At 36.5% G+C, this 27,617-nt stretch overlaps 1 protein-coding gene across 1 annotated transcript in view; it reads left to right on the forward strand.

Annotated features, from left to right (window-relative positions):
• ITFG1 (integrin alpha FG-GAP repeat containing 1) overlaps positions 1–27,617 on the forward strand; it is an 85,257-nt gene that overhangs the window by 15,798 nt on the left and 41,842 nt on the right. Inside the window, exons 7-9 of the mRNA XM_086757751.1 lie at positions 8,349–8,410; positions 10,565–10,649; positions 25,489–25,583. Of these exons, the coding sequence (XP_086613877.1) occupies positions 8,349–8,410; positions 10,565–10,649; positions 25,489–25,583 (242 nt within the window). The remainder of the gene's footprint in view (positions 1–8,348; positions 8,411–10,564; positions 10,650–25,488; positions 25,584–27,617) is intronic.

Below are 27,617 nucleotides of genomic sequence, written 5' to 3' on the forward strand. Positions count from 1 at the left end.
GATTTAAAGAGTGCTTGACATTAAAAAAAAAATCCTCTTTGGGCTGAGAATCTTTTTGCTGGTTTATTTTCTAACCAGTTTTCAATGTGCTGATATTAAATCCTCAAAACAGAGCTTTTAATCGGCACTTTTCCTGCTCTGCATAAAATGAAGTTGAATTGTTACGGTTTCATTGTATGAGAGCATGTTCATAAAGATGTTTTTAATCCCTAACAATGCTTCATTAAAGGCTAAATATGTAAGGATTTTATAATCCAAAAATCCCCTAACTAGAACAAAGATAATACTAATCTCTCTTGGTGAGATATAAACTAGGCTATTTCAGATAGTAATGCTGCTGCTGTTTTTAAATAAAGCGTCATCATGTAGAAATCTCAGCTGCTTACAATTTTTAATTCAGTAACTAATTTCGAGTTAGGCCAGGAATTTTATATAACGCACACAGAAATTTGCACTAGAAAACTTCTACCAAAGGGCCTACGTGTGCTTTATCCACAAAGTAAATGCAAAGTTTTCAAGAGCCTTCTGCCGTGTGTGTGAAGTGTGTATGCTGCTCTGAGGAGGAGTATCTAGTTCATGGGACGCCTGAGACTGGAAGGGATGTCTGCAAATGGTCTGGTCAACCTACCTGCTGTCAGTGTCACACTTTGTACGTGCCCTGAGATAGACTGAAAGGTGAGGAAAAAATGTGGTGACCCTTGTTATTATAGGGCTACTAGGTGTCTAGTAATACATACTCACACTTGTTGTTAGTTCTTTTTAACAGCTAGCTTCAGAAAATAATCTTGAAGCTAGTTAGAACAGGCTTGTCTGAACAGATTTAACTTCAGGTGTATGTTATAGAGCATGACAGTTCAGGTCTTTCCAAAGCAGGCTCCTCGAGTAAGAGACCTGTTTGGAACATGTCATATCCTCAAACTGAAAGATTTACATCTGGTGACTTAAGAAAAGAAGTATTTGAACAGGATTTAACTCTTTGACTTACAGTCAAGGAGGTAAAAAGTAACTTCTCTTTGCATTAATCCACTCAATTCAAAGTAAGTAGGAACTCAGTCTTTCTCAGAAATGCTTTTCAGATGTGTTAGTCGAGAGAGCGAGATAATACTGTTTAACTGAATAAACACTATTCCCAATATGGTCCTTATGCTGAAGATTTTACAACTGAAATACGTGAACCGAACCATGGTGGAAAAAAGGGCTGTAGCTGGAAACAGAGGCCAAGATAGGATAAAGGACTTGATAAAGGCCACCCAGAAATGATGTGGAGTTTGGTACTAATACAGATCAACTATCTAAAGCTAGACAATAGACAAACATATTTTGTTTATGCCAGTGTTGATTTGCATCGCAGTCCATGTTTTCTGATAAATACTTTGGAGCAAGCTGAAGTTTAAAGTTAGCATGGGTCACTAGGTAAACACTGATAAGATCGTCTTACTGGAGCTCTCACAAGTGTATTGAGAATGCTTTATCTAAAGTGGAGATTTTTATGATAGGAATTGTTTTGCTACCTGTGGTTTTGTTTTTGGTTTTTTTTTTTTTCTAATTAGTTAACTTGATTGTTTCCAATTAAAACATCTTAAAATGTGAGATGTTCAGTTAGGTCTAATGCTGTCTTTCTAGGCCAAAATTTTAGTAGTTAATTACTCGGGCAAAAGGGGTTATTAATAAACAATAAATTTATATGCACTTAAAATTACAGGTCCTCTAACAAGAAACCAGGCCATGGCCCTGCAAATATTTTTAACTGTTCAAATATGAGACAAACTGCCTTGGACTCTGAATCATACTGTAACTTCATACTGTACATCTGTCAATGCATCCTTGAATGCTATGAAAAATAGCTTAAGTGTTAAATATTCTGTGCCTTATTTGGCTCTGTGATTCTGAAGTTTGGAAATACTGCTTTTATAGCCTGTCTTGTGTTGAACAGTAGCACATGGTATGTATAATTGCAGATATTTCTGAACTGCTTATGTAAAATGAAGGAAAAATCATAAATTTGATTTTGGGAAAACTAAAGTGGAAAAATCATTAGTCAGAAACAGCTTGCTATAAGCTAATTGCTAGTCTCTTGACTAACTTCTGATGGTTAATTTTCTTATGTTGTTTCGCTTTGGGAATCTAGAAACCTAATGTACCAGAACATTTACAATGTGTTTTCTTTTTGATTCCTACTTCTTAATTTAAATGCATAAATGTAGATAGTTTTCTTCTTGAAAACCAGTCATTCAAATCACAGGTGATTTTTCTTTTGTAATTATTTAAACCTTTTATTCTGAAGACACTGTGATGCTTGATGTCAGACTCTGTGTGTAATATTATCATCAAAGTTTATTTTATGCAGTAGATCTCCATTTATTCTCTATTAAAATAACCAGGCTCGTCATGTTTGCAAACAAATTATCTGGCCTTTTAAAACTTATCTTGAGTGGCATTTTAAAACTGGGGGCTGTATGTATTTGAAGTCAAATTGTTCTCTCTGGTTTTGCCTCTTCCCTTATACTTTTTCCCAAACCACATATTCAGTAATATCATGTCACTGTTTCATTCCTTGAACAGGCATATTTTTTTAATTTCTTAACTGTTTTAAGCTCTGATAGCAGAGCTTACCTGAGTTTAAAGCAAATAATGGAGGCAAAGTATGTATCATAAAAGCTGATTTGGAGGACCTCAGTCTAAGTCTGTGAAGTTTTGTTTGGGTTTTTTTTTTTTTTTTACTTTTACTATTTACAAATTTGTTATCTCTAACCAAAAATGCTCTGTGTGACATGATCTGTTGCCTCTATTCCTCCACTTGTTCATTAACTTACTGTTTCCTGTGACTAGCACCAAAAATTCAGGAAAAGTTAATTGCAAGCTCATTAGCATTGGTATGTGTACTCACATCTATATTGTAAAAGCTAAGTTGCTATAGCTAGGCGGTAGGCGTATTCCGTTTCCTGTGGTATAGTAGTAATGCCAACTTGACAAACGAATCTGAATACCGAATGACAGAGCATTTCTCTGCCTGAGTGAAAAACTTAGAAACAGAAACATGAAACTTCTCAAGTTTGGTTTTCCATTTTGGTGCAGTAAAGAAATAAAACTGACTCTGTCTAACTTCTTTGTATAAAAGTAGGTTTGTGTGTATTAAAAGTATTGTACAACTAAAGTTGTGTAAGTACAACTAAAAGTATTGTATATAATGGTTTTAATTCTGTTTTTCAATACTTTTTTTTCCTGTTGGTGGGTAAATCTGTAATCTAAATAGAGGAAAATTTGTAATGTAAATAGAGGAAAGTTATATTTTGCTTGTCCTTAGCCTTTATGGTGTTTAATGATTTTAATACAGTTGTTACCTTATTCATTCTGTCAATACACTGCAAAGCAGAGGTTTGTAGTTTAGTGCATTATTTCCATACACCAGTACATACAAGCAGGCATGTTCATATCCACAGGTAACTTCTAGTTAAAGAATATGCACAGACACACCTGCTCTTCCACAGAAATGAGAATTTTTTTAGACATGTTTGGAGTGTACACATCTGTGTTCTACAATAGGGTAATACCTTGTGCATTTTGATAGTGTTTAAAAATAGGGGCTTTTTTTTTTCCCATTATTGACTTAAACTTCTGAAGTAAACGTGAAATCAAGCTGTAACTTAAGAATGTTGCTTATGCCCTGGTGGCTTCTGAAGACAACCATAGATGCTGGGGGTTTTAATTCTGAAGTAAAGCCCTCTGACATTAAACAGAAAGGTCAAATCAGTCATTAGTGAAGTGAACGCTTCAACTATAAATAGTACCATTTTATATAACACTCAAACGTGAAGGAAAATAACAAGGATAATCAGAAGTGAACTTGGAGCAGATTCTGCGTAGTTAGATTTTATTGCAATTTCCTGGTAGTCCTAATAAGAAAAAGTGTTTGGAAGTGGAGTTTGTAAGACTTTATTTAATATGATTTTCTGCATTTTTCTAGTTGGGCTGGAGTCTTCTAAGCTCTCTGCCTACCTTCACATTGAACAACTTCTAACCTTCAGTTGCACTTGCTTAGCCACTTTCACCAGCTGAAGTCATTGTGGAGCTGGTTTGGTATTTGATAACTAAGGGCAACTTTTTTCTTAGTGACCTAGCACTTGCTTTTGAAACATCCTCCCTGAAAGATGGCAAGGTCTGTTTGCTTTCGCTGTTTTAAGTAAAAGTTCCATACAAATTTAGCCAGTTTGAAACAGGTTTCAGAAATATCAGCTGGGGTTTTTGTTGTTGTTTTTCTTAATTGCTATGACTGCCTTTCTAAAACAGCCATCAGCAGTGAACATACCATAGGCAGGGATCATGGAAGCCTTCCCTTCCGTTGTGGCTCTGGACTGCTGCCAGTGTTTGGATGCACAGCTGAGAGCAGGGGGCAAAAGGCAGAGATGAAGCATGGGAAGTGGGAATAGAAGTTGGAGGTGCAGAAGAAATGTGGGCGGAAGGTAGGGGATTTAGATGGAGCTGATGAGGAGCACACTGCTCTCTGTCCGTTCTCTGCCCAGCCTGGATTTGTGCCTGGGATTGCCCTGACGCACGTGCAGGACTTTCCCTTGGCTGAGTTGAACTTCGTGAGGTTTGCACAGGCCCACTTCTCCAGCCCATCGAGGTCCCCCTGGATGGCAAATTTGATCCCATCAAATAAACGTGGATGGAATTGCCATGGTTCCTCTGAATGAGCTTTAGGTTACTGGAGTTTGCAATACAATGCTTGAATATCTTCCCTTTCTCAAGCTGAAACATACATTCTGTAATCTCCATTTCCTTTTTTTTTTTTTTTTTTTGTAAGAATGAGTGCTGAATTCAGTGCTTTTCCACGTACCTATTTACTGTTAATAAGATGTAGTATAGCCAGGATAGCAGCATTTTATTACTCAGCCAATTAACTCAAAGAATGGCCGAACTTGCTCCCCGACTCACTTCTTTGGGAAAGTACAGTTGTTGTGCTAGTACAGCATGGTTTTGTGTCAGCATGTGTCAGATATCTTCTGTATTAAGTGCTTGGTATAGATTTAAGTGGTTTTTCGTCCTTCTAAAATGCTGGGAAACCTCCTTAATTGTTTATCGTGTTCCCAAGCTGTTGAACTTTGTTTATGAATTTCCCTGTTGCTTATGTTGTTTTTATGTTAGTCACTGCCTGCTATATCAAAAAGAGGAAAACATATTTAAATGTGAATGCACTTCAGTTTGCATTTGTTTGAGAAACATTTTCTCTCAGACAGTATTTCTTTTTTTACTTCTAGCCATTCGCTTAGACTGGAGGTGTTGCATTTCAGGAAATCTGCCTGGATCTGACATGGAGATCTTCCCCTATCCCAGCTATCAAGGATTTTGCTTGTCTTTACTACATCATATCACAAATTACAAACCTAAGAAATGCCCTGCAGGCTTAGTCTAGAGGTCCATCCAGCTAATCCGATATTCTTTCTCTGGCAGTGGCAGTAGGAAAGTGGCCAGACTGATTTCTCATCCTCCTGTTGCCTATTTCCAGAATCTAGAGCTGGTGTAGGGTTGTTACAGGCATATTGCTTTATGTACTTATTGTCTAGTAAAAGTATCCAGAGTATTGCCTTTGTATTCTGTAAATAATTAAGATGATTGAGCCCCAGATTATTTTATTTTATAACCTCACATTGTGCTGTTGTTAGGTTCATCGATATTTTAACAGAGCATTATGATCCAGCCCTCAATACTTTATTCGTGCTTTTTAAACTTTGAGATCTATGTGCAAATGATTTTGTTTTCTACAGCTCAAATGCAACCAGAACTGCCTTCCAAAGGCAATGTGACAGCTTATCTTTAGCCAAGTTACTTTTCCTGAGCGCGTGTAATCTGATAGGCATTCCTTGTAGGAAAGACGGGTTGAGTTTTCTTGATATAGCTAGAAGCAAAATGAAAACGTTGCTGTTTTCAAGATGATTAGTGTGTTAGAATATAAAAAGTGTAGAAATGAACTAGGTATGCCCTCACTGTTGTGTAATCCAAGTACTGAACATACAGATCTTCGTGCACGTGTTGGCTTCATCTCTTCTCCTGCAGCCCATATATATTTAAGAATTTATGAATAGTAGACATAGAAAGGAGATGCTTGCAAGGAGGTTTTGCTATGGCTGTACAGAAAAATAGATTTATAAATGGCATGGATTCTTAATTGTTTCCTCTCTCATATGCTTTGGCTCTTAGGGACAAAAACATACATAATAAAGCCAGATAGAATAAAAAAATAAGTTAGGTTGGAAGTAACCTTTGGAAATCATCTGCTCTGAAACATTGTACCAAGCAGGACTTGGTTTTTCTTACAAGTTTATTTTGTACAAACTTGGAGAAAACTTTTGTAATACTGAACTATATGAATTTGTAAAGTTATTTTCAGTGTCTAAATTACATTGCGTTTTTATACTGTTGCTGCAAAGAAATGGTTTTGTTGTGCTTTCTTTGACATCTCTGATGTTCTTGATCAAAATGGAAGATTTCCTGTGCCTGCTACACATTCGAATTGATTTCACTGGAAGAGAGTTTAATCACAAAAATATGCACGAGCATTTGACACGCGTGGTCTCTGAGAAGGCCTGAGGATATAAAGGATAGCTGGCACTGACACACCAGCCGGGTCAGTTCTGCTGGCTCTGGAACCAGAGCTGGTGTCGCTGTACCTGTGCTAACTTGTCCCATGGGAAATCACGGCGTGTCGCTTTAACTGAGGAGCAGTGTGGCACTAGCCCTTCAGTGCTATCTCGGGAAGGTTATCTGCTATCTTTGCCTGCCTTTGCATTTTGTCAGGGCGGCTGACTGCAGCAGCCTTGGAGCTGGTTTGGTGTGTTGGTTCCATTCATCATATGTTATATATGCCTCAAGTTGGGGAAAAAAAGAGAGACAGAGGAGTACCCAAAGAGGAACTAAGGGCAGAAGTCATTTACTGACTTTCAGGAGAAGCTGGTTTGGGGGTGGGAGGGAGTTCAGAGCAAAACTGTTGCTTAAGCTGCTGCGGAGGGCTGCCTTCAGCACTGATCTCTGGCAAACCGGAGCAATGTGTGGTCAGTTGTCTCCTCTGAGAACGTAGCTCTTATTTCCTACGCTCAAAATGGGGAACAGGTGTTCGCAGTAAAATAACTGGTGTGAACAAAGACTGAACAAAGATTTTAAATCTGTAAACACCTCCATATTTTTAACACAGTAAACATTTCAGATGTTCTAAAATTATCGTCTTTCTGTTAGCTCTTTGTAGGTTGGCTTGCACTTGGTATTCTGATTTATTCCTCCTGCACTGCAGATAGCTAATTTCCTTTAACTTGATTTTTATCAAGTTGTGTGATATCCCAGCCACTGTGATTCTCTTGTCCTTTTTTTTTTTTTCCCCTCACAGCATTTAATGTTTGTTTTAAACCTACTTTTGATTCTGACCCTCACGAATGGGATTTTGTGTGCTTGCTGTTCCTTGCCTTCCTATACTATTTCAATTCCCCATGCAGTTATGTTTCTGAATATTTCTATGCGCTTATTATGAAATCAGATTAAATGAGAAGGGGAAAAAAACAACTAATATAATATGCTTCAGACTAAGAATGAGGAAAAATGGATTTTTTTTTTTTTTTCATGCATAGGAAGAATCTATTGCAAATAGAGTAGTTTTCTTAGTCTAGACTAACAATGGACTTCTTTTTTTTCCCTTAACACTCTCTCCCCTTTTTTTTTAATCTCCTTTATAAAGCTTTTTATTCCCGTTTTCCTAATTTGAGTGCTTTCCTAAATCACAATGAATAACCTCCTCTTTAAGTAGACATTTTCAGATAAATCCTCTGAAGCACTCTTTTGCACTGTTTTGATGTTTAAGAGAATTTTAGTGTACAGGAAGCCAGAAATAGTTCTCCATCTCCTTTTCTCCTCCTGTCAACAGTAAATCTGTTGCTTAATTCAACATTTTAATTTTGACTTACTAAAAATATAATTATGCATAATCTTTTCAAGCTTTGAGGTCTGTCCCTGTCTTTACTATTAAGAAATGTTCTTTGGTGTGTGTATATAACATCAAACGCTTACTAGCTTGTGTGAGGCTAACTTTATCTGTGTATAAACTGTAGAAAAGCTGAAGTTGAGTGCAGAAGCTGTGTTTATACAGAAGAGTATGAGGGATGAAAATAGTTTTGGGAGATTTTTTGTTTCAGTCTTTCTTGCTTAATGTCTACATATAAACATCATTGGAATATATTTATAATTTATAAAATATAGGTAATATATTTTTAAATAAGGTATATAATGTATCTTTACCAAGTGATCAAATATTTGTGTATGTAGTCTAATGTTAAGTATTTTTTCTCTTACATTTTTCCTTGCAGATTTGTTCCTTACTACATCACCAGATTCACAAAACGTTCAGTTTGAGACATGGGTAAATAAGGTAAGAGAGAACACACAACTGTTCAGTTAAAACACAGACAATTTTAAAGAAGTGCTGTGATATTCCATGTTTCAGGAATGAGTGGCACCGATGTTGAGGCACTAACTGCACTGTTGCATTTAGACTGCAGAATATCCCTGGAGTGATCTCTTACTCAGCGAAAGTTGCTCGGCACATTTGTAATGACTGCTAAGTACATCAGTCAGACCGCCTTCATACGCCTTAGCAGGACTCCTGGTGTGGCATCAGCTGTCTAGGAGGTTACTGACGCTTAGCGTGGTGATTTATGAAGAAAAGACCGATAAGATTTTTTTTTTAATTATTTTTTATTCTTGCTGCCTCAAAGATTTTATTTCTTTAAGTAAGCTTTCTTGGAACTGTGACTTCAGGTCTTGGGTAAGATTTTGTGAGACAGAGGTTCAAAATCTCACTTCTAACCATTTCAATATGTATGCAAGTTGCAGCTGAGAAAATCCCGAGTTAACAGAATATCAAAAATGCAATTCAATGTTGGAGAGAAATAGGTCGATGGATTCTTTTTATTTATGTATTTATTAAGATTATGCTTTTGTATTGCCTATCCTGACCAGGATCAGTGAAAAACCTTGTTGTTAATAACAATTAATAAAATCAGTTGATTTACAAGTGTATCCTTTGTAGTAAGTCTGTTATCCAAAAAGTGTGAGAATCTTAGCATATCTACGTTAAAAGTTTACTTTCTTTTGTAAGTGCTTAATGTGTTTCTTGTTAGCTACAGAATTAGTTTTTCAGGCTTTATTTACCTGAAAATTTGTCCATCATATCACAGCGAGTCACTGTAGAAAGAGAATGTAGTCTTGTCCGTGACAACGTGGCCATCTTCAACCACCTGCTGAACTGAAAAAGTAAAAATAAATAAATAAGTAGCTGCTAGATATTCTCCAAATACTAATGTTTAGGCGAAATTAATGAAAGCTGTACTAGACACCCTTTATTTCTGTTTGTTGGTGGTTTTTTTTTTTTTAAAGCAGCTGGTCATGAATTTTATATTTCTAGCTTTTATATAGACTTTAAAGTGAACAGTTTTTGACTTTGATGAATTTAATTCTTGAGGGATTGAGTAACTACGCAAGGCATTTGACGTGTCTCCTGTAGGCAGTTTCAATAATTTTCTTACAAATTTGGGATCTTCCAAGCTTATGTATTCTAAGTATTATCCTACATTACATACTTTATATGCTTAGATTTGCTCATCTTTATAAAGAAGGAATTCTGTTCTTTGGAATCAATCAACCCAGTAAAATGTCATACGTATAAAATGCATATACATATATATCTTAAAATACCTTAATTGTAATTTAACTTTGTTAAATTACTCTACAAATGTACGCAAAGTCATTCTATTCACTGATACACAATTTTAAAATATTTTCCTGTATGATATGTGCTTTTCTGGCCAGCTGAGCACAGGGCCTAGTCGTCTTTTCTGCAGGGAGATAATTTGCATCAGCTTTGTTGGTTTTGGAGGTTTTTTGTTTTTGGTGTTTGTGTTTTTGTTTGTTTGGTTGGTTGGTTGGTTGGTTTTTCTCTCATCTAAGTCATTATATGTTAAGATAAAGCTATATAGTCAAACATCCACGTACCAACTGTCTCCAGATTGTCTTTGTGATTATAATACTGGAATATCATTTACTGCATGCCTAAGTTTTAATAATAGATAATTAAAACAAGACCTAAGCCAGACCTAAGGTAAAATCAAGTTATTTCCTAATCAGAAGGAAAATCAGAAGCTATTTTTTAACAGGTGTGCAGCTGTGGCTTTATATATCTATAAAATCACATGTCAGTATGCCTAAATGCAAATTAGTATTCATAATCACTTAATTATGATTTAAATTATGTTACTGAAATAACCCAATCTCTTTCTCATAACACAGCAAAATTTGTATCTGAATATTACTATTACTGGACTTCCGTAAGATTCCATGAAGTATTGGAACTCCAGAAACTGAGTCCCAATTTTCAGAGTGTATTTTTTTCCATGGCTGAGATATCTCTCTGTTATTAATCTACTTAAGCGCTTTTTATTGATGTGTATTTTCCTTGGTTTGGGAGTCAAATTTTATCACTTAGTCCGCAATTCAGCTTTTCCATCATCTTTGTCCTGTTTGATAGGATGGGAACTTCTCTAAAGCCGGAAAAAGTAAGAAAATGCCTAGTGGTATGGAAATTGTCGGACAGTCTGTGTTTGCAGATTTTGGTGAGTTCTGTTCTTCTAAACTATCGTGAGTGTTTCTTTCTTTTTCATATTTTGGTTAGCTACCCTACATCAAAGAACAAATAAAGATGTTTAGCTCTAAAATTTTTATTATTATTATTTTTCTTTAAGATATTATGTCTATTTGACTGTAAATCTTGTAATAACTAGGAATAAATTCAACTTTGGCTATCCCAGTATGTTCTGCGTCACATATAGCTACTTCTGAGTGCCACAGTTAAGCACTGTTGCTTTGAGGTATAACACCAAACTTACTTTTATCAGACATATTTTGTTTGTCATTATTTTAGGTTTTTTTTCCTAATCTTGTTCAGAAGGTATTATTTGAGTAAATGCTCATAAATTCTTCACTTGTACAAACTAATAAACCCAAAATTTAAACGAATAAAACTGACTTGAATAAAGATTGGTGAAACATGTTAAAATCTTAGTGGTTGTAACTGAAAATTCTGGAAGGCTTTTGGTCAGAAAAAAACCTTAATTTATATGTAAATCTATTTTTGCAAAGGTTAATGAAAGCCTATATTTTTCTATTAGAATGTACTTTCTCAGCCAATTGTGTCTTATCAATGTGTGTGTCATGTTACAGGACATGAATAGGAAATGTTTGTTTTGTAGTCCAAAAAATACTTTTTTTTTCTGTGCCCTAAAATAAGAATTTTGCAATCCAAGGAAAGTGCTGCAGGCTTGATTCTGCTGACACTATTGAATGTAAAGAACTTCTTCTGAAAGAACAAGCTTACTATGTTTTTACAGCACACTTGTTAATTGTGAGACTGTCTTTAAATGTTTTCAAATGGTAGCCTTGTTGCATCCCTTTGGTTTAAAATCTGTTTTGAAGAAAATTACAATTTTTTAAATTAAAAGTCAGACTCTCTATTGGACCCAGAGTCCAATTCTCTTGCTCTGTGCTGCCACTGAGAAGTGTTCTTAAGAGCTGTAGCAAAGCTGCTTACTCGCAGGTAGCTAGAAGACAACTCTGCTGGCTAGTTAATTCTCCTCAGATCCTTGCCTAGCAGCTGCGGATGGGTTTGCAGCTCTACAGTAAATGAAATAAGGTAGAAGCTGAACAGTGCCCTAGGTTCTTCTGCGAAATGTTTAACTCATTTTTCTAAAATCTTTGTAAAAGTTTTTGTAAAATCTTTCACTGTTATCTACAAATATAAACACTTGAGTATATAATATCTGAAGGAAGGAATAGAATATTATGGCTTTTGCTGTTAAAAAAAAAGTTAAGTATGTTGGGTTTTTTGTAACCATTTTCCAAGCTGATGTTCTGAATAATGTGTCTTAATAGGTACTAAGTAGAAATCTGATTTTATTGTTTGTTTGGGTTTTTTTTGTTTTTAACAATGGCAACGTGGAAAGCCGTTTTATGTACGATAATTTTATCTCTATGTTAGGTAACTAATGAGCCCAAATGATATGTTCTAATTCTAGAAATTTAACATAATTAATGGAATTTTAATAAACCCTGGGATATCTTTGCAAAGAGAAGTGGAACTGTTCAAATGTTAGAGTTAAAATTTTGCAAATGTGAACAAATTGAATGCACGGTGCAATAGCAGTGCAGTGCCCAGAGTGGTTCTGGTACTGCCAAGGTTATGAAAGGCAGTGGTCGGTATAGCCAGCTTAGCTGCTGGGGGCTGCTCTTTGGAGTTCTGTTACCAGTGGTTTAGTGCCCTGCTCTGCTAATTATCATCAAATTCATAGGCAGAGCACTAGTGTGAGGAATACTGGAGCAATCTTTCTAGTCAGGATGAATATAATGGGAGAAAACGCACTTAACCTTGTGTGCATTAGGCTCTGGAACGATGTCAGCTCCAAAAATGAGCTTGGAAGGATGTCACTTGTGCTGCCACCTTCTCATTTACACCCACCTTTCTATCTGTGCAGTGTTGCACTTCTCAGTCCAAGATTTTGACTTATTGATCGCATCTACATCTTAGCAAAACATCTTTTGTTTCAAAAGATGACTTTGTCTAACATTATTTCCTGCTTCTAAAAGTTGTATTTGAAGTGCTCTTTCCAGCCATAAGTATTTACCTGTCATTTGAAAAAAGAGAGGAGCTGAGAATAAGATCCTGATCGAAAACCTCCAAAGGCAACTAATTTTGGGTAACATTTCCTTTCTTAAACTAAGCAGGTTGAGCTGTCAAGTATGAGGAGAGACTCTTCAGCAGGGCCTGTTGTGATAGGACGAGGGGTAATGGTTTCAAAATAGAGGGAGGTAGATTTAGATTAGATATTGAGGAAAAATTTTTTTTTACAATGAGGGTGGTGGAACCCAGGTTGCCCAGGGAGGTGGTGGATGCCCCATCCCTGGAAACATTCCAGGCCAGGCTGGATGAGGCTCTGAGCAACCTGATCTGGTTGGACATGTCCCTGCTCCTTGCAGGGGGGTTGGACTGGATGGGCTTTGAAGGTCCCTTCCAACACTAACCATTCTATGATTCTATGATTCTGAGGAGAAATTATTTAGATAAGTGGTGCTGGAAAAAACCAAGAATTAGGTGACTCATGAGAAACTGTCACAGATTATAGTGTAATCTTAGCACCAAGTGTGCCTGAAGTACTCAATAAAGATATGTTTTTTTTCCGTGAAAAACATATGGAAATGTACATTTGTATACATCTCTGTATAGGTATCTGTAAGGTCTACTACATTTCTGTATATAGATATATGTGTATATTCTAATGGATAAATATGTAAAAGCAGGTGTTTCTATACCAATGTATTTCTGGTAAAGTAGTAGTCCTCAGACTTTGTGTCTGAGTTGGAACCTCTAAAGTAAGTAGCGCTCCCGTCTGTTACATGATAGCAATGGTTGGTACATTAACCTGGGTAAGGACAGTGAACAACTGACAAATTTGTACTGCGCTTTTGAAAATACGTCAGAAACACTTTGTGACATGTTAATTACAAATGGCATTTCAATTGATTAAGGTGAGCAGGGCTGGGCGCTAGAGAATTCTGCACTTATTTGGCTGACACATTACTCCAAACAAGTAAGAGCTCTTCGTTATTACTACTTCTATTCTTTTCATGTCACTGTGATAATTGCAGTGCAGTGGTTGCTATAGCAAAAATGATTAATTCTGTGTTGTAGTTATCCGTATACTAGCAGAGGCCTTTTATAAGATCTGCGTGTACTGTCTTTAGAGAAAATCATAGATATTGGCTAGAATGCTGATAAGTAATAGCAATTACAAAGAGTTTTAACTGTCACTTAAAATAGTGGAAAAATTTGTTAAAGAAATTTAAGGATTTCAGCGGGACACTGAAAACGACCAGTATTTTTAGTAACGAGATGAATGTGAACCATATTTTGGACACACAAACCTGCTATTTTCTTGCTACATTGAAGATTAATGAAATATGTCTTTAAAGTCGTGACCCAGAAGCGATTAACATGTTGTGCTGTTTATACAGTCCAGTAATTCATTTTCATACGCGTGTTTAATGCTGTAAGTGCTACTCAACTATGGTCCAGTGGAGACTGATAAATCATCCTTTGTGATATCCGATCTAGGCGTCGGATCTAGGTTTGATTAATCAGTCACCGATTTTGCTTAGTTTAGACAAAAAAAAATGTTGCAGCCCATATGTAAAGAGAATAAAAAATAGCTTTTCGAAACCAAACTAGACCATACTGTTGATAGTGTCCCCGTAAGTAAATACAACACAACTGGTACTTTCTCATGGCAGTGTTTAGCCAACTCCACCTCAGTTCCTTATCTTTTACTCACCATTTGTTTTCTTAGCTGCTGCCGAGCCTTTCCCGGTGTGGTCTTCCCTAATTTGTGAAGCCTCTGTTTACTCCTACTATGCAAACTTGCTTGCTTTTTGACAAAGCATGAATTGAGATTGGCAAAATTCCATTTAAGTCTTTTAGGGCCCTGAACTCAAATTTTTCTCACATTTCAAATCCAGTTCTCCATCTAATAATCCCAAGATTATCTTCTCTGTCCGTCTTCTACCAAGTAATTCAGCTGTTTCATGTATGTTAAGTACTTGTATGACATATGGTAGAGACTGTCATTTTTCTTGTGGGAATTATAGCTCATTATTGACAGTTAATTGTGTTTAAACAGCGTAACAGAGTGCCAAACTTTCGGATTTGTTTAAAAAGCCACTGCACTGTGCAAAATGTATTTTGGTGAAAGATTTTTTTTTTAAGTAGACTTTGATTATTCTGTAGCTGGTGATACCTTAAAGGCACTGCGTTTCTGCCTGCAGTTGCATTTCAATCTTTTAGCTTAGTTTTGTGTATCAACTTCATTTTAGCATCTGACTTTCTTTAGTTTTTTTCCTTCTCTTCAGAGTGTTGCATCCTCGGATGCAATAGCTGTGTGTCAAAGGAAAATTTCAATGGTGCATTTCAGTAAATATTGCTTTATAAAGCAATTGTCTTCTGAGCACTGCCTTGTGAAAATGTGCTGGTGCTCTGGTAGTCAATAAAAGGCTTCTGTAAGAACCTTAAGATGCAGGTAGACAATACCTTTGTGTTCTAAACACCCTGCAGATGAGGAAAACTGTTCTTGCTATGGTCAGTTTGGATGAAGAAGATATAAAAGCTGATGGCAATAAAGATTCCTGAATGACTTTAGATAAGGAAGAAGCTGTTTTAGTAACAGATGCACTTCACCTGAAACAGTGCTGCATGGTGTCACGGCCCACTCGGGACTCGTGATGGTCCTTTTAATGCGATCTCGAAGTGCAAAATTACGGCGAACACGCCAAAGGGGTTGGTTTCAATCAAACAGCACAAACTTTATTATTTTGCCCGTAAAGCGGCGTGCAATAGGTGAAAGGGAGTGAAAAGGAAAAGTAAAGATAGGGAAGGGGAAAAAAAAGAAGATAATAGCTACCACCGTGGGTCCAAGGCGTCCCTATGGTCCCAGGTCCAGGCAGCGTCCCGCCGGTCCTCACGATCGATGTCGATCCTTGGTGGGGAGAGCTCTTCGGAGGTCTCGTTGTTAGGGGTCGACCTTTTATGCCAAGTGGCAAACCTTGCTCCTCTTTACTTCGGGGATCTCCGCCTGCTCTCGGCCCTTAGGATAGAAGTATTTTTTTTTGTACATTATAATTAGCAAAGTTCCGTTAAAGACACTTTCTCACCGTTGTTTTTGAGACAGCAGTTGTGATTCATCCTCCTCGATAGCAGCTGCACGGTTATCTCTGCCAGTTTTGACAACAGGGATGAGCCGTGGCACCTCTGCGCCCCTCTGTCTGCCGCTTCAAGGATGTTGTATATTTTGTTCTTAGGCCAGAGTCGGCCTTGTCCATAACCGCTCCGTTTTGTTCCCAGGAGGAAAAAAAAAAACTGCATCTCAGGCAGGCTGCTCACAGCAACTCATGTCAAGTTGTGAGCCTAACTTTTAGGCCAGATCAAGTCCATAGTCCGCCTGGAAGTCCTCGATGACAAGGTTGAGACAATACTGGTTTTCTGACCGACCCTTACACATGGAAACATACCAGGTTAATTGCCACTTGTGTTTTCAGTCCATGAAAGTGTATTTGAGTCCATGGAAGTGCATTTAGAGACTAAATCTGTCTTATTTGTTACTAGTAATCAGCAATGCTGTTCAGTGATAGCTTTTCATATTAATATCACTCCTATTTTAAAAATTCCTATTATTTTTGACAGTTCTTTCTAGAAGAAGATCCTGTAATGGCCTGTTTAAGGCCATAGCTATAAGTGTTACTCCTTTGCAGTTCCTTTAAGTTTTTAAAAAAAAAAAGCAGCAATAAAACAAAAAAAATGTCCAGCCAACCAACCAGAAAAGTGTAAATTCGTGTTCAGTATAAATAGATCCCATTGTTCCACAGGCTGCACCCCATCTGACTGCCTTTGTAACTTCATCCTTCTTTTTTGCAGTCATGGTGTGGATCTGAGAACAGGACAGACATTTAGTTGAAGCAGTTGTGTAAAGTCCATCTATTAAACTGTGAATACAGTGGCCTCAAATTCTTCTTTCAAATTCATCTTTGACCACATTATTTTTCTGTGCATCTCATCCTTATTGTTTTTCCCTATCACATAGTCATTTAGTAAGCAGTCTTCTATACCACCTCTTGCTGTTTAAAATGCTGCATTTCTTGATCCTTAAGGCATCTGTCCTGCCACAATATCCACAGAAATCCCACATTTCTGAATTGTTTTCCGTCCCCTTGACACTAAATGGTAGCTTGGTAGAATTGCACCAATGCAATTATCAAAAATGCAAGAGAGATTTTTTTTCTAATAGAGTTCTTGTTTTCCCTGAATTCGCACAGGGTAGATAATATAATAAAGATATAGTTGGGATTAAATTGTCTAATTTTGCAAGAGCAAAATATTTTAGAGCATTTTGGCATGTCCTGGCATCCCTGAGAGTGCCGAGACTGGCTGGAGTTACAGCCTAAGGTGAGACATGTTGTTCAGTACTCTGAAGTAGCTTTGTGTGTGTTCTTGACTCCCTCCAAGCTATAAGCACTAACTCTGCTATTTCTTTCTCTCTGAATCTTCATTATGACTTGGATACAGTGAGATATTTTTGTCCACTTAGTTTTGAATGTTACTCCAAAGCAGCATACATTTCTAGGGGGCAACGGGAAAATTGGTTTCCCACATTCTGCCAAGTTCTTTCACATGTTGCTGGCAAATGCTAACATCTCCTGAAAAAAAAAAAATCGATGTTGCTTTATGTTAATTTTTGTCAAAGGGGCTTGTACATTAAGAATTAGTTTGCTTTCTTTCCTCTAATAATATTAGAGGAGTGGTGTGCATGCCACTTGCTTATTCATTCTTTGTTGAACAACTTAATCTCCTCAGGATTGAATTTTTCTTTGACAATGTTAACGATTAATATAACAAGAAGTCTCAACCCAAAATTGAGTCGCTCAAGTGGCTTGCTTTAGTTGGCGTTATCCCCTTCATTTGTTAGCACGTGAGAGTTTGATGACATATGACATTAGGTAATTCCAAGGTGTACAGTCAGGCTTTGTAGTTTCCATTTTAACGATACGGGATAGTTGGAACTAGTGGTTTTCAGCATAAATTACAACAGGAGTTTCAGTGCTGCTGCTTGTTTAGTGTGCAGGAGGGTTCTCATTTTGTATTCAATCTAATTTATTTTTCCTACTTGAATACCAGTTAGGACACGCTCTTTCCATTTAAGACAGAAGATCACACTGTTGGATTAGATGCAGCCTGGAAGTCTCTTTGTGCAGTTCGCTGGCACGCTGTGTTTAAATGCTTTTCTTGCAGTGGAGGTGTGAATATGGATTATCTGAAAGGATAGAGAGAGACTTAGAATTGATTTAGTGTGAAGGAGAGCGTTAGAAGGGCTTCTTCAATGCACTCTTTGTTTTTTTGAAGTTATGATTCACATTTTCTAAAAGCAGCTGACACTGATTCTTTTAATAATGCATAATTATCTTAGTAATTTATGATAACTGTCTCTGTCATGACCAACTTATTGAACACCTAAAGGCAGAGAATGACAAAAGAATTCTAATAATTTCATTACTTCAAAAGATAAATTTAAGATTATCAGCTTTCAAACAAACCTTTATGTAGTTTGAATATCAAACTCGCTTGTACTGGTTGTAGTCTTCTTGCCTGCCCCAGAATGGTATTTTTTTTTGAGCACTACCATAACAGGGCTTTTTCCTCCATATTTTCTTACTGTTTTTTAGAAGTTTAAATGAAAGGCTCATGACAAAGGAAAAGAACCGTGCAAAGCCACGAGGAAGAGATGCAAGCAAGCTGTATGTATGGTGAAATAAAAAGCATCTAAAGCTTCATTGGGATGTATTGCATTGAACAAGAGATGGCTTATACTTGTTTGGACTTTAAATCAACAGCAGAGAAAAACCTCTTGGCTTTTATTGTACTATGCCGAGGACATTTTTTCCTCATGTTTTTTGAGGAAACTGAGAAAATTGCACCAACAGAAGGTCTGTAATAATACAGGGACCATGGCTAGTTTAGAATGTGTGTTCTCACAGTAGGTTCCCAAGGCACAGGGACTTCGCGGTGTATGAAGTGTCCTGCTTTTATGTAGCATCTAGTTCAGAGTTACAAAAGCTAGGCTGTCCTCGCTCTCTTAGCCTGCACAGTTAGCTTGTTTTTATTTGCCAGAAAACAGTTTATTTTTATTTCACACAACTGTAGTAAGTTATAATAATTAGTCTTATCTAAAAAAAAAAAAGCACCAGAACTACATAGCTGTCTAAAGGAAAAAAATTTGGATCATACACCCACCAAAAGCCTTTTTGCTCTTCATAACTACAACTCTACCTTTCTGTATTACAGAACAGTTTTGACTTGAGTGATCATGGTACTTGTCATTTCCCCAGGTTCCATTTTTCTTTCAAAGCCCATGTTGGAAGGTACCTTGTACAAGCGTGTGCCATTAATCTAGTAACCCTTGAACTGGGTTGCAAAATATCACTTTTTGTTTTTAAAGATTTAGATTGAGTATTTTTTGCCTGTGTTTGCTCATGCTAAATAAATTATCTGCATGTTTGCTTTAAAAGCATATCTCTGATACATCTTCATTTGGGAAGAAGTTCACTATGTCTGTAACTCTTTTCCTAAAGTGTGAAAGAACTTCAAAATTAACTAGCAGGTTTTGGTTTTTTTAAAAAAAAAAAAACCAAAAAAAAAACCCAAAAAACAAAAAAAAAAACCAATTTGGAAGTGAAGGGTAGGGCCTGCTGCATATTTGTCTGTTCAGCCTAGTTTATTGCATTTCTCTTTAATGATGAATAGATGTAGCTGGTAAGTTATCAGACAGAATTGATCGAGTTCCTTCCCCACTGCCCCACCTCCCATCACAAAAGGTCTATGCTAATATGAAATGATAATCCAGTTGGTTTATATTGAAAGGGCTAAAATCTAATAGACCTGCTACAGTAATTTCTTACCTGTCAGAGCTGAAACTACCCAAACTCCAGTGTCACCTTTAAAAATTAGCATCTTCTACATGGCAATTCAGTGAGGTGCTAGGTCAGTGAGTTTCTCGGAGTAACCACTGAGACACCGTTTGCTATTTGTGCATGTTGTAAAACATGTGCTGATGCTATGGTACATTGCGTGTTGAACATACAAGTTTTTAATAACATTATGTTGTTCTTAATCTGATTTAGGAGGGTTTTTTTCTGCTTTCTCCCCACTCAAATTTACTTTTAGAATAGATTGAAAAGATTTGAGCTATGTTTTTTGCAAGTGTGAACATTCAACATCAATGTTGAAGCTTAGCTGCAAGTAATTTTTCTCATACAGTCTCTCTATGAGGTGTTCTCCAGTGATCTGCACAGTCTGTGTCTTTTGGTACTCTTGGTCTGTGTTGGATCACTAGCACTTTGCAGATGTGGGCAAAATGCTGGAAAGAAGGCTTTGTGTCCATGGCTTTTGTTTGAAATGCAGTGAAGAGGCAGTTGTAAGTAGTGATTCTCACATGAATCCTAGATGGCACAGACTGCTAATTTTGTCTTTGCAGATTTTAATATAAGTACAGATTTGCAGCTGATGAGTATGTGGGATTGTTCTTTTTCTAGCCTTTTCCACTGCCTGTAAAACTTGATCTTTATTAACCATGTAGTTCTTTACTATCGCAGTTAAGCCAGAATCGTGTGTGGAGAACATGCCAGCTAACAGTTGAGTTTTTCTTTGTATGTCAAACATGCTTTAAGTTAAGTGGTGCTGGCAAAGGACAGTGGAGTCTAGAGTATGTTCAGCCACATTTAGTGCTACAGACTACATTGCAATTACAAGTAAGGATAACCTTGAGATTTCCAGCAATTTGAATTGAGATCGTTTAAAATCTGTACCGTAACAGAAGAATGGACTAGTAGACCCTAGGAGCTGAGTGAAGACTACAGAGATCTCTAGAAATAGACTTCTTAGGTAGTCCTAGACTGAAATACATTATTAAAGACATGTTATGTGAGGTATTTGTTTAAAATCTGAAAGTAGTGCAGCTTATTTCAGCTGATCTGATGGGTTCATCCAGCCGTTGTCACCAATGTGTGTTTTGTCGCCTATGAGTACCTAGTTGCACTAGAGCAGATGGTCTAATGATACTCCTTTTTCATTTCTGTCTTCCTTCTCCATTGTAGAAGAATTTAAATTCAATATTAGAGTTTATTGAAGGAAGTTTATTCAAATTTAGGTTGAAACCAAGCATGAAGATGAGAAAAGTTAGCCTTCTAAGTCCAAGGTAAGTTTGTTACAAAGATTGAGCTCTTCTGTGAGCAACTGCTGGGGTTTTTTGTGTGATCCTCAAGATCAGTAGAGTTGTGCCAAAATTTGTACTTCAACAGGTGCTTCCAAGGTGGGAATCACATAAGGATTAGGAATAAACTATTTTCTTTCAAAATTGGAAAAGCTGCATTTGTTGGTTTCACATAGTGCCATTGAAAAAGTTCAGAAATACAGGAGACATTGCATTCTAGTTATTGTAGGTGAGGACAGTTTAAAATGGCAATGGATAGTCAAACAGATTCTGCTTTAGCTTTGTGCTTTGGCTGGGTTTTGGGAGAAGTTTTTTTTCTTCTTGGGCTTTTTGAACAAAGATTGATTTAAGATTTGCTTTTAAATAAATTATTCTACAGTTTTAGCCAATATTCTGGGTGGGTTTTATCCTTATTCATTTTTATTTTTGTCGAAAATTATAATTGCTGCAGTTGATTTGTAAAATATGTATTACCATTTTTTACAATCTCTGATTTTTCTTCAGAAAATTGCTTTTGTTCAGATAACCTCACCAGTAAAAGATGGGTCTGTACAGTGTAAGATGTGCATTAGAAACAAAAACTAGAGAAGAATTAAGAGATAGCAGTATCATGGAGATTAAGAATGTTGGGGTTTCCTTCTTTTGATTGCTGCTTTTCAGTAATATGTAACTAATTGTGAGTATTCTTTAAACTACTCTGCTACGACTCAGAAGATATTCTCATTTCATTGATACCAATATGTACCTAACTCTTTCTTTTGGGTGAAAAATGCTAACAGTTATGAAGGGGCAGATTTATAAAGTCCCCATTAGCATGTGTACCGTAAACGTTACAAATGTTGGTTGGGAAGTTAGATGTTTCAATTGTTCCAGCTTTCTTTTGCTGTGTTTTTGTATCAGCCAGCCGTAATGGGCATCATTCTAATTCACACTATATAAAACATATTTATTTTTAATTATGTCTAAATAAATACCTAATTTTTAAAAATAATCTTTTTCTAGGTGTTAAGCACATAATAGGTAAAATACTTTCAGCTGTACTGTAATTATCCAGTATGACAGGTAAATATCAGGAAGTAATTTCTGTGTAAATCAGGTACCATGTCAAAAGCAACATGTGTTGTTTAATTATTTTTTTTTTTTAAGTAAATACGAAATGCCTGGAAAACTATACACTTAGGAGCCACATGAAGAAGTTTTAAAGAAAGTGCTTTTATTTAGATTCTGCTTTCTAATATCTGCTTTCGAAGCTACTTCTGCAACATGATAGTAAACACTTATAAATCAATACTTGCAGTCCAAGCTTGTCCTTTCCTTTCCCTGCTCCTGTATTTCTGCTTTCTCCAGTGTGTTGGAGATCCTGGTCTGATTCCACACACAGTGGGCCACTGTAGAGCCAAATCAGCTGGTAGGAGCCATGCGCTTCTGAGGAGGAGGGAAGGAAATGGACGTGCTTTTAGAAAGCCCAGCATCCTCAGTCACCTCACAATGTGGTCACCTGTAGTTGTCCCGCAGCCTAGATCACTTCGAAATGAAAGCGTCACGTTGTAAAGCCATGTTTTTGTAGAGCCATATAAAATGGATTTTATTAAAATACTATTTTAAAAATAGTAACAGATTTAAGGGATTGGAAATATGTAACACCACATGAGCTTAGCTGAAAACTTCGTTTCAGACATCTATACTTAAGACAAATGTCATTATACTAACTTATTGGACTAATATGTTTATATCTCGTTTCTTTGTTATCTTTAAATTCAGTTGAGCACTGATTGTTAAAAAAAAAAAAAAAAACCAAAACAAAAAAACACCACCAAACAAAACTAAAAAAAGTAAACACCATTGGTCAGGTGTTCATAAGATGGATATCTCTATGGATATTGCTGTATCCACCCTCTTTTGGAGGGTGGATACAGCAATAATTTGAGATCTAGGTGAGCTTAAGAATGGCCTCTCAGACTCCTTGTCTTCAGGAATTTTCTTGAGAAAATTGATTTTTAGAATAAACTTTTTTTTCTTAAAATAGTTCTGTAAATTTCCAACAGATTTTTCTCTTATCTTCCAAATTTATTTTTTAACTATTTCATTCTTAAATATATGGTACACAGAGAAATTACAACTGAAAACATAAGCCTATAATAAAAGTTACATAAATAGACCTGTAGGTTCTGGTCAAAGGAACTGGGGAAACTGTGTCCGTGTAATATGGAATATGTATCGTATTATTTTCATTTGCAGGCCCAAAGCTATGTAGTTTGCGTATTCACATGTAGATCTTCATATTCAATTCTGTGAAAGTTCCATCCTTCCTACGGCCCTGTAGTTTGATTATTCTACGAAGCTATGTATGTTGTTCCTGTCAATGTACTGCACTATTACTGATCATTATCAAGTCTATCAAATGGAGTTATCAGCATAACAAGATGAATGTTTGCAATTTAAGTAGAATCAAACATTTTTGTATTCTTGTCCGCTCTGTAGTATAATTTAAAATGAGAACATCCTTGTCCCTTTCTAACAAATAGCAAGAAAAGAGTATTTGAAGGTTCTTTGTCCTCATTCATTATTGACAGTCTTCTAAAATTACTTCAGACTGAAACTTCCATAGAAATGTGATTAAAAGATTAGGGCTTAATTTACTTTTTTTTTTTTATTATTTCACAAAACGCATCTCTGAAGCTTAATTCTATTCTAGCAAACCGTTCAATATTTCCCTAGTTTATAATTTTGCAAATGAAACAGTTTCTCCCATTTTAAATTTAGAAGAAACCTGCAGTCAAAACCATGTTTTCCTTCTGCATCATTCAAGAACAACAATTAAAACATGCTACTCACTTTAGTTTTTGCTTACATGAAGAAGAATAAAACAGCTTCAAAAGTTGCTGCTGATTTCAGACTGGTCAAATTCAACAGTTGCTGTCTTAATTTCTCTGATCAGTGGTAATTTCCTTTCCCATCTCTTTGGATGTGAATGTACTGGATTTCTATCACCTAGGCTATTGAGCAACCTAAATTGTCTATCCTTGGTAACAGAGCTGCTGTAATTTGGGAGGGACTTAGCAGCGAGGTGAAATAACTTCTGAGGCAGATGGGATGTAGGAAGCCACTAAAGGTGGCCGTTTGGCTCTGTTGCTTGAAGATATTTGGGGAAGTCTGATATTATCATCACTTCTCCTCTGTCTTTTAACCCTACCTTCCATCTCCTGACTTCCTTATGTAACAAGGGAGGGACCTAGAAAACCTAACTGTGCACAGATCGGTGTGTATATATACACACACTAAAAGGAGGTTCAGCTTAACAGAAATATCATTTGGCAAGCTGAGAAAGCATTTGTTATAGTACGTGTAAGGTATGACGGAACATTCAGCTGTGGTCAGTAGTATAGTGGGAGATGAATAAGGGATTTGGTGACTATGGCAGATCATCTAGTTTTTGTGTATTAACTAAGGAGATTTCATCCAGCAACTTCACAAAATCCACTTAAAATATGACTACCAAGCTCCTCAGAACTGTATGAGCTAAGGGGCAATTTGAAAATATATATATATATATATATATATAATTTTTTTTTTAAATTTAATTACAGTATGGGCTTTGATTTCATAGCCTGGAACAGTAGGTTCTCTGAAGTCCTCCTGGTCTGGGGCATACCGTCCCTCTAGTGAGTCCAGTTTGGCTATAATGGGGACTTTCAGCGGGAGTCATTAATGCAGCAATTCTAGCTGCTGGTTTTTGGCAGCTTATATTCAACTACTCCTCTGTTCTTCTTTCTCAGCCCGCACAAGGTAACTTCTGGTGGCTTGTCTCTTAGTAGGACGGCAGTGTATTTCTGAATATGCTAGGCAGGGCTCCTGGGTCAAAATGTGAAAATAAGGATTTCTTCTGGAGTAGCTAATGAGCAGTAAATTGATTGTATTTTTTTCCTCCGTGCTCTGTGTGTCAAAATTCTAGATGCAAATAGACATTACTTGTTTAAACATTAAGAGGTCATTATTCTACTAAAGGTTTTGGAAATATATGGATTAAAGGCGCTTGAAGAACATTTCTGAAAATTCTGTAAGCCTGGAATTTATTAGCCATTGTGTGAGTCAATGTTCCAGCATTGTTTTTTGTCTTATGTTATAGATTAACACCTTACATGTGAACTCATGACTCTTCTTAAAGTCTTGCTGACAACACAAGACTTTAAAACTAGTTCAGAAAATTAAATAAGTTTGTATAGTAGACTTGTAATAGTGGATTTATATTAAAGGTGACTTTCTTCCCAACTAAACACAGGGATTCAGTAAAGTACTTGTTCTTCTAAATACATCATATTATCGTCAGAAATAAAATGTAAAACTTTTTCTATATTATGGGTCAGGATGAAGAGACATCAACAAAGACAATCTTCAAACAAAAGACCCAAATTAGATTATTAGGCTAAGGATTTTGAAAATATCTAGTTTATCTCATGTAATTCTTCATATTTAAAAAAACAGTAAATTATTTACAGCTGATTATCTCTTGCAAACGAGAGTTTCTGATTTTGCAAATACAAAACTGACAGTCTTTTTTTTTTTTCTTTTTTTTCTTTTTTTTCTTCTTTGGCAGATGGGGACGGTCAAAGTGAACACTTATTACCAGTCTGTGAAGACAGAGCATGTCAAAAAAGTGCCATCTACTTAACTAAGCTCGGATTGGATCAGGTATTGAGAGTTTTGAATTGCAAAGACAAAGGAAAACACTGAGCCTTATGAAATAATATGACATAAGAACATTATTTCTCAAGAAAGAAAAATGAAACTTCCTCACCTGTAATTATTGCATATAAGAGACTTTTATTTATTTACTTATTTATTACCTACCTAAAAAAAAAATAGGAGTTTGATGGAAAAAGTTGGATGCCTTGTGCTGGTTTCGTGTGGCAGGGGTGACTATGGTGGCAGCTTCTGCAAGAAGTTGGTAGAAGTCTCTCCTGTTTGTTCGGTGGACTCGGCCGGGCCCAGGGCGGACCCGCTGCTGGCCAGGTCCGAGCCAATTGGTGATTGAATGTTCCCTGATAATGTCTCCGTGATAACGTATTTAAGAAGGGGAAGGAAAAAATAAAGAAAAAAAAAAAATAAAATAAGCTGAAGTGGGGACAGAGAGGGGGAGGCGCAAGCCTTGTGGGCCTTATGGGCCTCAACCTGTGGCCTCCCGCCGGGCGGTGACTGAGCCTGACTCGACCTGGCCCAGCTGCAAGGAGTGAATAAGAGACTGCGTAGCTTGGTCCTGAGTGGGGCTAAACTACGACCGCCTAGGATTCAAGATAATAGGAAGTTCTACTTAAGAAAATTATTGATGTTTCTGATGAGTCACTTTCTTGATAAGTACTTGCTTATAGCAAGTGGGTAGCAAAACCCACTGTAGTGTACTTATAGAAATTGCTAATGTATGCCATACATGTTTCTAACCTGCTTACGAATTATTGATTATTCCTTTACTGACAAATTAAAAGTAGGATTTTTTTTGTGCAAGTAGTACCCTCTCTGATCTATATTTCAGAATTTATAAGTGAACGTACTGTTTGCTCATGGAACAGTACACGCTTCGATAAGGTACTTCTTGTTACAGTTTGCAGCCCAAGTTTATAGCGTAGATTTTCTTGGTTAAAGGATCGGAATTTCTAGAATACAGGTTATAACATACTTTCCTACTAGGGAGAAAATCACTCTGTATTGGAAAGGACAGCATGCAGTTACCAATCAGTTGATGGAATATACCATCAGTGTAAGAAAGAGTAACTTTAAGTTTGGTAACGTATCTCTTTCAGCCCTCTAATCTTGGCATGCCCATTGTTTGAAATACGTGTTTTCCTGCGCACGCGGTGGTTGGTTGGTTGTGGATTGGTTTGGTTTGGTCGGTTGGGTTTTTTACACAAATTCCATGTGAATGCGGAATAGAGGCAATGGATTATAGTTGCTGGATATACGGTGTTACGGTAGAGTTTGATTTAGAGGTCACAGCCTTTGCGTAAAGCAAGTGGATGCTCAGTTCATGATCCTTGCACTGCTTTCTGGTAAAGGGCAGAGCATAGACTTTTGATAGGCATGTTACGCTGATGATAATTCTGTCATGGGCTGCTTTCACTGTTGATTAGCCATGCTGCTCTTATGTCAAAAGACGACTGCTCTTTAGCTCTAAATTTAGATCCTTACTCTTGATAATATAAGAAGTAAGAGACATTTGAGTTTTTCTGCTCAAATAAATTTGAGACATATTCTCAATTAAAATAATTTCACTGTAGAAAGTCAACTACACACAAATAGCATATACCATAGAGATACAAAGCTGTTACTTGAGAGTAGCGGATGATTAGACAGCGTGCTAAAGAAAAACTATATCTTCTGTTGTTCGTGGTACATTTCTAGAAGGAAGTGATGCAGTAGTGGCAGAGGAAGGTGTGTGTCAATTTGCATAATATCAGAATTTTTCCAAAGTAGAGTCTTCTATTGTAACCCGCCCTGAAGTAACACTGCACATAGACAGTTTTTCTGTTCCTTCATTATTTCATTTTTTTTAATAGAGATCAACTATTTAATTACAAATACATTAGATTTTGACATACCACTTTGATACTCATAAGTATATTTAATTTTTATGCTTAATTTAGCAATTTCCCTGTGTAGTTTCAATTTTAAAACAATTTTCAAGATAATGACATTTCAGTTAAAAACCAGCAGCCAAATATTGTCATTTTA

Source organism: Chlamydotis macqueenii, chromosome 13 (genome assembly GCF_036417535.1).
Source record: "Chlamydotis macqueenii isolate bChlMac1 chromosome 13, bChlMac1.mat, whole genome shotgun sequence".
Lineage (NCBI taxonomy): Eukaryota > Metazoa > Chordata > Aves > Otidiformes > Otididae > Chlamydotis > Chlamydotis macqueenii.